Source organism: Talpa europaea (assembly GCF_964194135.1).
Source record: "Talpa europaea genome assembly, chromosome: 15".
NCBI classification, from domain to species: domain Eukaryota; kingdom Metazoa; phylum Chordata; class Mammalia; order Eulipotyphla; family Talpidae; genus Talpa; species Talpa europaea.
The window spans coordinates 1,605,636-1,615,187 of NC_140083.1; the positions used below are offsets into that span (position 1 = coordinate 1,605,636).

The 9,552-nt window shown below is 67.1% G+C and overlaps 1 protein-coding gene across 1 annotated transcript; it reads right to left on the reverse strand.

Moving 5' to 3' along the window:
- Window positions 1-3,469: 3,469 nt before the first annotated feature.
- On the reverse strand, window positions 3,470-9,210 carry UPK3A (uroplakin 3A; the record flags this gene model as incomplete). The annotated part of the gene is made up of 6 exons (XM_084254870.1): window positions 3,470-3,629; window positions 4,941-5,073; window positions 6,358-6,440; window positions 7,016-7,295; window positions 8,198-8,353; window positions 9,159-9,210. The coding sequence occupies 6 exons, from the start codon at window positions 9,208-9,210 to the stop codon at window positions 3,470-3,472; spliced, it is 864 nt and encodes a 287-aa protein (XP_084110996.1).
- Window positions 9,211-9,552: the final 342 nt, after the last annotated feature.

Sequence of the window (9,552 nt, forward strand, 5' to 3'; positions counted from 1 at the left end):
GGGCCTGGGCAGAGCGGCAGCCCGAGGGCCCATGGAGAAGGCGTGGGGAGGGAGGGCGGTGGATGGAACCTGTGACCCTTCCTCAGGCGGCGGCGCCATCTGACCCGGGACACACGTGCCCACCCGCCCCGGGTGCTCAGTTCCCTCGGGTGGCAGGAAAGAGCTTGGGAGGATGCGCTGGGGGCCCCACCTAGGAGATGGAGGGAGCAGCAGGGCCCTGAGTGTCGAGGGGCTCCAGAGGGACCCCGTGCCCAGCAGGGGTGTCCCTGGGCTCCCAGCGACGGCGTGACCAGCTGCCCCAGGGCTGGAGGAGGGCAGGACCTGGGCGAACGGCCGTCCGGCTGCACGGAAGGGGGCCAGGCTGCCCCGTCAGCCACGGGGGCAGCCGCGCCTTCAGAGTCCAGAAGTGAACCAGGAAAACCGCTTCTGTGGGTGCCGACAAGCCCAAGCACTGCGGCCCGCCCGGGAGCCCACAGCCAGGGGCGGCATCTTCCCCACGCGCCCTCCAGGCTGAGCTCCGCTCCGCTGAGTGCTGGCTCACCTGGCTGCAGGCACCACAGCCCCGGCCCTGCCCTCTCCAGGGCTCGCGGGAGGGTGCGGAGCCACACTCTGCGGAGGGGCTGTTTTGTCTGCAGAAGTGTGTGGTGCGGACAGTTTGACACTGTCGCTGTGTCAGTGAGGGGGAGCGGCGGGGAGGTTCGGGGCTGAGGAACAGGACCGATGGCCGGGACAGAGAGGGTCACAGAGGGGTGGCCAGGGCTAGACTTCCTGCCTCTCGGGTTGTCCTTCCAGCCCCAGGCCGAAAGGGCCCAACCCTCGCCGTCTCCCGGCCCCACCCTGACAGCCCGATTCCCAGGGCTTCAGGCCACCTTCGCTCAGCATAGAAAGCCCCGCCGGTGACACCAAAGAGCGAAGGTCAAGGCTAGGCTGGCAGATTCAGCAGGTGGAGAACCACAGCTCTCCTTCGTGGGTGAGCAGAGATGCCAGCCCGGGCTCCTCACCACCCGCTGACGCTGAAGCCAAGGAGCCCGGGCTGCACTCAGGTCTTTGCCAACCTGAAGTGCAGGCCACAGTGCGCGGCTGAGCACAGGCAGACCCATCCAGGGAGTGCCCGGAAGGTGGTGCAGGCAAATGAAGGTGGTGCAGGCAGCTGATGGTGGGTGGTGATGCCCGAGAGCTCCGTCTCGGCCTCCGCAGCTTCAAGGTTAGTTGAGATTTCTTACCACTTTGCACAGCTTCATGCTGAAAGGCCTGCAGCGGCACCCTCAAGCGGGGAGTCACCTCAAACGTCACCAGAACTGAGATGGGGAACGTTTTATGTCAGCCTCCCTGGGGCCTGGAGGCCCGTGACACCACAGGATAACAGCAGCCCCAACCCCACGTCTTCTGGGGGGCCAGCCCTGGAGTCTTGGCTCTGGTGACTCCTACCCGGCCTGCTCCGCTCTGTTCTGGTGGAGGTTTTCCACCAGCTACCCGGTGGCCCCGGCCCCAAGCCTAGAAGTCACCCCTGGTACCCCGGCCCTTGCAGAGCTGGGCCCCACCCCTGCCTCCCGGTCCACGAGGAGCACAGCTGCTCCATGTCTGCCTCATCTCACCCACACCCCTTTTCACAAGTGAGGTCACTGAGGCCGCAAGAGACGAGGTAGTCCGTGGTGTCTCCCGGCCCAGGGAGTCAGGCTGCCCTGCTCCATGGGGCCTTTATCTGCCAGGCCAGCAGCTCCCCCCAGGCTCTGGAGGCCAAGCAGAGGCATGCTCTTGGGGGAGGTGAGACTCACCCCTGGGGGCTGGTCCTGCCCAGCAAGTGGATGGAGCGATTGTCCGTTCGCTCGCTGACCCCCGGACCTGAGGCAGGCCGGCCATCTCCCCTGCTTCTCAGCTGCTGCTGAAGTCTCTTGAGAGCCAAAAGTTGGGGTTCCCTGGGGCCTCGATTAGCCAGGCCCGCAAAGCAGACTGGGCACCGGGGCAAGAGACAGTCCCCCACCAGGGCTTGGGTGGATGGTGAGGGCGGCTCACTCACAAATGGAGGGGTGAGGTTGTACTCCCCAAGATGTGGTTAGGTCAGGTAGGGGGCTAGCAATCAAACTTGAAAAAGACAGTGTGAGAGGCAGGAGCTCCCGCCTGGTGGCTGCTGCCAGCAGTGGGGGCCTCCGGGTACCTGCAGGTCTGGCCTTTCAAACTGGGGCAACCATGGAGACCAACAGACCGAGGCCAAGTGGTGCCCAAACCTGTAGAACAAGCCTGGGCCTGCTCCAATACACTGGCGGTTGGGGGGGGGGGGCGTACGTGCAAAAGGGGCAGGTGGCTGGGGAGACAGGTGGGCGGTCCACGGAAGGGTAACCGTGGAGGGCCCTGTAGCCAGGAAACCCTGCTGGAGGGGTGCCCAACTGCTGGAGCAGGCGCGGAAGCAAACACCTGCGCACACCCACACTCCCCCCTCATGCCCGCGCCTGCTCCCGGGGCCCCCAGGAAATGGGGGAGCAGGCAACGCAAGACAGGCAGGCCAGACAGTGCCCACGCCAGCCAGGGACCTGGGCATGGGGTGCGGGGCGTCCCCAGAGCCCGAGGCAGGCCGTGGTTGTTGGGGTGCCAAGGGCAAGGTGGGTAACTGCTTAAGAGGTACAGGGTTTGCTTCGGGGCGACGGGCACACGGCTTCGGGGACAGGCAGAGGCCACTGCGCCCCATGAAGTGTCTGAATCTACGTCGACTCGACTCCGAGGTCAGGCTGCCTTGCCTGCCCCTGCCTGCACTACTCCCTCCCCCCGGGGGTCTCCGAGAGGAGAGGGGAGCCCTGCCCCCCAGGAGGCGGGTTCTGGGAGGAGACACAGGCATGGACGAAGCGGGAATTCCAGCAACTGCCCAGTCCACCTTAGGTGGCCTCGAGGCCCCCCGGCCTGCAGTCACCTCCCTGCAGCCTCGCATCTGCAGGTGCCCGCTGCCAGTGTTGTCCAGCGGGGACAGGAGGGGGGGCTGGCTTTGTACACCCCGAAACGGTGCTCGCGACAGCACTGGGTCACTTTAGCAGAGGCTGGGGCTGGGCACGCCCTCTCCCCCAAGCACGTGGGGTGTTCTCTGTCCCGAAGGCCCCTCCCGCCCACTGCAGGGCCCTCAGGGATGCTGTGAAGGGACCGCGGGGGGCCCTGAAGCTGAGCCTTTGCTCAGGCAGCCTGGGAGGGCGAGAGGTGCAGGACGGTGGCAGCGGTGGCCCGGCCAGTACTGGAAGGCGCTGTGACATCTGAGGGGCGAGCCTTCTCTGCCGTCACCTTGACTGAAAATCAGCCCCCGCCCCGCCGCCCAACGCCTTGACACGGCATGGACCCCCCATCCAGCCATCGTCTCGTTCGCTGAGCATCTTTGTGGAACACGACTCGCGGCCCGGCTTTATTAAAGCTTCTGCCCCTGGGCCGGCCTCCGCGTCCCGGGCCGGGGGGTGGGGCGAGGTCCGTCTGTCCACCCGGGGCGGAGGCCGGCTCAGGCCTGCAGCTTGCCGGCGTACACCTCTGCCCGGTCCAGGGCCGGCCCCCGATGCGCCGGTGGGAGCGAAAGCTCCGGGGTCCCCAGGGCTCGGGGCCCGGCCTCCTGCGTGATCCGGGAGTCGTGAGTGATCTCCCCGCCAGCATCGCCCGTGTCCCTGACAGAGGATGAAGAGAGCGGGGTGAGGGCGGCCCAGCCCAGACCGCTTCAGCGGCCAGGCCCTGGCTTCTCAGAACCTGCTGCCACAGGGTCTTAGGCCCTCGCTCAGCGACTGAGCCTGGGGACAGGAAAGTGTCCCGTTTTGGAAACTGTGTGAATAATTTATGTGACTGTGGGCCGGGCTTGGAGGCCGCTGTCCCATGTCTGCAAAGAGCTAAGGTTGTGCTGGGAGAGACGGCAAGCAGGGACCAGGCAGGAAGGACAAGTCCAGGTGGGAGCCACCGGAGGGCTTCCTGGAGGAGGGGACGGGTAACCTGCGCAAACTGGGATGGTCAGGGGCAGAGGGGCATTCCAGGCATTCGCTAGGAAGGGCTGGGGAGTGTCTGGAGCGAAGGGGAAGCTGGGGCAGCCGAAGCGGGTGTGGGCGTGAGGAGGAGGAAATAAAGATCTAGACTGAGATCAGATAAGAGGACCCCTGTCCGGGCAGATTAGGGGCAGCCCAGAGCGGGGCGGGCCAGGCCCCTGCAGGTCCGGCCAGACGGACAGGCGTCTTGCTGCTGATCTCATCTAGTGTGTGTTTGCTTAAAGCACCACCAAGGGCCGTGGGATTTCCACAGTCCCAGCCCCCCACCCCAGCTCCCTCTCTCTGCCCCTGACTGATGTCCACATGCATTTCACCTGCTCCAGGAGGCTTCTTGACGGCACCCCCTGGTCTTCAACACCCCCTGGGGCTCCCTTTCTCTGCTCCCCCACTGCTCTGGCTGTTTCTTCCTCCAGGAAGCCCTCCCCGATGCTCCGGACAGGCCTGCGCCGGCCTCTTCTGGATTCCCAGGCCACAGGCTCATCCTCCAGGCCTGGAGGGTCGTTTCACATGTGTCCTCTCCCCCGGCAGCCCCGGTAGGCTCTCCAGATCCCCAGTTCTCCCCTCCGCCCCCCAGACCTCGGCAGAGCTTGGTGGAGTCAGGAGACCAGGGCTCTAGGCCCAGCCCTGCCGTGTGACCCTTCAGGCCTCCATCTCCCGCTCTTTACTGCAGGGGATGGACGCAGTGACCACAAAAGCGAACACTCATCTGCACCCAGGCCCGCCCATGCTCCCGCCTCCTCCCGCGACACGCTCTGGTGTCTCCGTTTTCCAGAGGAGCCAACAGGTGCGAAGGATGAGCTGCTGCTGGTGGCCGTGCAGCTGTGTCAGTGCCCTCCCCCGCCCAGCTGGGCCTGACCTTGCCCTGACCCTGGAGGCCTCCCTGGCGGAGAGACCCACCCAGGGGAAGGCGTGGGGTCCCGCGGCCGCCAGCCGGTGGGTACTCACACGAAGCTCGAGATGACAGCGCCGGCAAAGGCCACGAGCAGGAGGAAGGGCAGGGAGCCCAGGATGGACGTGATGACGATCATGCCCCCGCTGCGCCGGCCCGGCCACGTGTCGATCACGGAGTGTGGGGTGGCTGGGGGGGCGCAGGCCCAGTCACTCCCCAGGCACCCCTCGGCAGTTCCAGGGGACACACAGGGTCCCCGCCCAGGCAGGCAACTGAGAGCCCCAGGGGTGACGTGGGGGCCCAGCTCAAGGCCCATCTCCATCCCAGCAGAGGTCAGTTCCCTGGCGTGCCCGAGCCTGTCCCCACTCCGCCCGGCAGGTGCTGGCCTCTGCCCGAGCCGCCTCTGGCCTGCTCGTAGGCTGGGAGCTGACACACGGCCCCGCTCAGTCACGGTAAAGGTGGGGTCAAGGGTGGACAGAGGTGCCCCCCACCTTGCCGGGGCCTTGTCCCCTTTTGGAGCTGAGAGCAAAGGATTTGTAGCGCCTGTGGTGAGGCACTGGTGAGGGGTCCCCTGCAGGCCACTGTCCCAGGCAGCCCATGAGAACCCCCTTGTGTGGATGGCCCCCCACAGCTCAGGGGGAGCCAGCCCCCCTCTTCCAGAGCACTTGGGACCCAGACTTGGGCCTACTTTCTGTCCCAGGGCTCAGCACTTCCTGGGAAGTCCTGCTGGGGTACAGAGCAAGGGCTCCCCCTCCCACTTCCAGGGGAGGAGACAGGCCCTAAGGGTCCTGGGTCCCACGGACTGTCAGCCCCAGGGCAGGGGGCCACACGCATGGTGGGGGGGTGAGGTGAGAGGGAGTCCCCCCCACGCCCAGGGCCACGCCGCTCACTAACCACGTGAACTGGGGCAACCCTTCGAGCCCCTGCAGGCCTCATGAGGTCACCTTGGGGCCAGGAAGCTCTGCAGGGCAAACCCCTGGCTCCCTGCTGGCCCGTGGGGTACCAGGGAATCCCACCTAGAGGGCGAGGTGTGGGGGGAGGGGAGCAACACAGGGGTCACGTGGCCCCTAAGGCTCAGCGCTGGGTTGAGGACTTGCGGGGGCCCGAGGCGGCAGCCTGGCCTGGCCGCCCCAGACTTTAGGAAAATGACCCCCGGTGGAGAGAGCTGCCCACCACCCCACCCCACCCCCGCCCCGAGGCCACCCCCTCTGCTGGGTCAGGAGACACTCCTTTGGGACAAAGGCAGGGAAACGGCTGGAAAGTGCTGGCTGCCTGGACCCCAGCACGCTGCCCCTGCCCCCCCCCATCCCTGCACCCAGGGGCCCGGGGTGCAGGTGGGGGGCGTCGGGGTGGGGTGGGTCAGACTTGAGGTTAAATTCTTTTAACACGCATTTTCCTCCTCACCCCAATGCCCTGTGTCTGGGGAGACTCTTCCCTGGAGGGTGCCCCCCTCGCACCCGCCCCACCACTTACGCTGCTTGGTGCCGATGGGGTCAGACCACAGGGTCTGGTCCTGCACCAAACCTGTGGACACATTGACAAGGACGTACTTGAACCTGGAAGGAGACAGAAGGAGCGTGACTTCATCCACCCCGGGGCCCAGCCCAGGGACAGAGGAGGGACGAGCATGGGGGTGGGGTGCGGAGTCGGGGGATGGGTAGTGGGGGCGGGGTGGGTGGGCTGAGGCCCAGAGCCTGTCCCACATCCCTGCCCAGTGTCTCCCCAGCTCAGCCTCAGGCAGTGTCCCCCCAGGCTCGGGGCACCCTGGTTTCCTGGCTGTTCCCAGCTGGGTCTTTGGCATCACAGAAGGGACTTAAAAAATTAAATGGGGAAAAATCCACTCCCAAGGGCCCTCCCTCACGGGACCACAGCCCCCTGCCCTTCCAGCTGGAGGTGTCGCCGACGCGGCCCAGCGCAAGGTGACCCCGGCCCTTGCCAAACGGAGGACTTCAAGATGGCCACGCATTGAGCCGAGGCCTCTGGGCGGAGCCCTGGTACGGTCGGTCGCGCGGCGGGAAGCCCAGCACGGACCGGGCGCCCTGGCACCCTCAATGTGGTCCCTCCCCTCCCCCAGCCGGGTCTCGGGCCCAGCGGCCGCCTCCTGGCGTGGCCTGCACACCTGCACACCCACCTGTACTCCGTGGCCGCCGACAGGGGCGGGTTGCAAAGGCCCTGGAAGTTGGGGTCAGACAGGCAGGACCCGTCAGCCCCGACCCTGACGAGGTATGCGTTCAGGATCTCAGAGGCCCGGGACACCTCCCCGACCGCATCCAGGCTGGGCAGGTCACTGCAGGGGGTCAGGTCAAAGGCCAAGGCCTTGTAGGGGCCTGTCCTCCCGCCCTCTGTTTGCTGGAAGGTAGAGCTGAGCGGGGCCTGGGTGCTGTCCTGCACAGATGCATTCCTGGAGAGGGCTGGAGAGGCGCGTCTGCTCAGTCCCTCAGTCACCAAACGTCCCTTTGCATCTGCACCAGCCCCGTGCCGGGCCCTGGGGTCACAGGCCCAGCCTCCGGGCTCCCCGAGCCTTGGAGGACACTGACAAGGAGCATCCCCCCTGCTCTGGGCCTGCTCTCGCCACTTCACCTTGCAGGGCCCTGCATCCTCCTCAAGACTCCTGTCCTCCCCTTGCTAGACCCTGACGCGCGCAGCCGCACGGGCGCACACACTGGGGGCAGACGGGCGGTCCGCGCCGGGGCCTTGGGCTCCTCCTTACTCGCCGGTGAGCCTGGATGACTCACTTTACCTCCCTGGTCAGTAAAATGGAAGGAAAACGCCCCAGAGCTGGCCAGTGTGTGCCGAGAGAATAAAATGACACCCCCGGGGACCCGGCAGGGCATGTCCCAAGAAGGGTGAAAGGCTGGAGCCGGCTCCTCTAACAAGCCAGGTGCTCCCCGCAGCTGGGGAGGGGCCGAGCCTGCAGGTCCAGTGCCTGGCAGCCTTGAGCCAGCTGGGGGCCTCGGCCAGGACCTGGGCGCCAGGACCAGAGAGGCCTGGTTTCCTACCCCGCGCCGGGGGCGCTGACCCTGGATTCCCTGCTCCCCGCGGGGCCCAGCCCAGCGCCCAGGAGGCTGCAGACATGGTTCTAAGGTGTGCAAAGCCGCGGCAGGACGGCGGGTCTCAGCGTGGCCATCGCTCCAGGCATAGCCCCAGGTGACCGCTGCACCCAGCCCATAGCTGGCGCAGAGCAGACCCCAGAGGTGCAGGGAGTGGCATGGGGTAGCCTCACAACAGGGATGGAGCCGCCCTCCGTCCCCCTCTGCCTCCCCCCAGGACAGGTCCCAGCCCCCTCGAGCAGCCGGCGAAGCAGGCCCCTTACCCGAGGCGACCAGGACGTAGAGGTGGACCTCGTGGGCGCCGCGGAGAGCCTCCGAGCTGTCGAACACGCACAGGGGCTTTTCCAAGGCCACGGTGGTGAGCGTGGGGTTGTTGGGGGCCAAGGTCACCCCAGCCAGCTGGGGCTGGAGGCTCACACCTGGAGGAGGCAGCCAGGCCGGGAGCTCGCCCATCAGAGCCACCGCGCTCGTGGGCACCCTCTGCCCCCCCCAGGCCCCGCTCACATCTGCTTGCAGTTTCGGGGCACCTGGTGTGCCGGGCTTGGGGCTTCCCTCCCCACAGGCACCTCAGGAACTTGTCTGACAAGGGCTCCCCCATCATGCTGACCAAAAACCCCAAAATCCAGGGGAACCGTTACCTTCTCTGTCCCCTCAGACGTTCGGTCACCAAGAACCCCATCGCGCCTCCTAAGCCTCCCCCTCAGCCCAGTCTGGGAGCCGCATCCTCTCCACTTCCACTCGCTCCCTGGATCCCCCCACTGTTCTCCAGCCCATCCCTGACCCTGGACCCCGCTAAGCCCCTCCCCACTGCCCTCCAGCTCACTGCAGGAGCTGCACCCCCTTGCTTGGCTCTCCAGCCTCACCTTGGGCACCCCTCAGCCACACACACCCTGAAATGCCCAAACTGCTCCTCTGCCCGGACTGGCCCTCCTGCTCCCGGAGTCCAGGCGTCACGGCCAGGCCAGGCCAAGGCCATGACTGCCGCCCCCCCTCCACCCCCACCCCCACCCTCTCCCGTGTCCCCCATCTCAGGGCTGCGCGCCCCCTGCACCATGGGCGCCCCCGCTGCTGTCACTGTCTGGGTGTTCGGCACCGCCCCGGGCCTGGTCCGCTCCCAGCGCCACTTTCCATCTTGCGCCTGGGGCCTCCCTGGAGGGGGCGGCAGGAAGCGCCCCAGGACAGAGCTGCCTGTTTGCCGGGCTGGCTCCTCTCGTCCCCCCTTACCCGAGCCAAGCCGCAGGCAGCCCAGGGCCAGGAGAGCCCAGAGCAGAGGCATCGCCCGCGGCAGCAGGAACGCTAGTGGGGTGTCCCTGCCGCCCTCTACCTGCCACCCCGGGCCGGGTGCGCCCCGCCCCCGGCCTGCTGGCCAATCCGCGGCCTCGGGGCTGGCTATTTGCCTCCACCCCGCCTCACCCCAGTCCCGGGGCGCTGCCTGGCAGGCAACGCCCCCCCCCCCCAGACCTCACTGAGCCCTCACCAGAGCACCTGCTGTGTGGCAAGGCCTGTGGTGATTCCACGGCCTCCCTCACCTCGGTGAGGCCTGGGGCGGCGGGCGAGCCCCCGCGCAGTGTCCACACTGCAGACCCGCCGCTCCTCCTAGGAGCACCCGTGGGCTCCC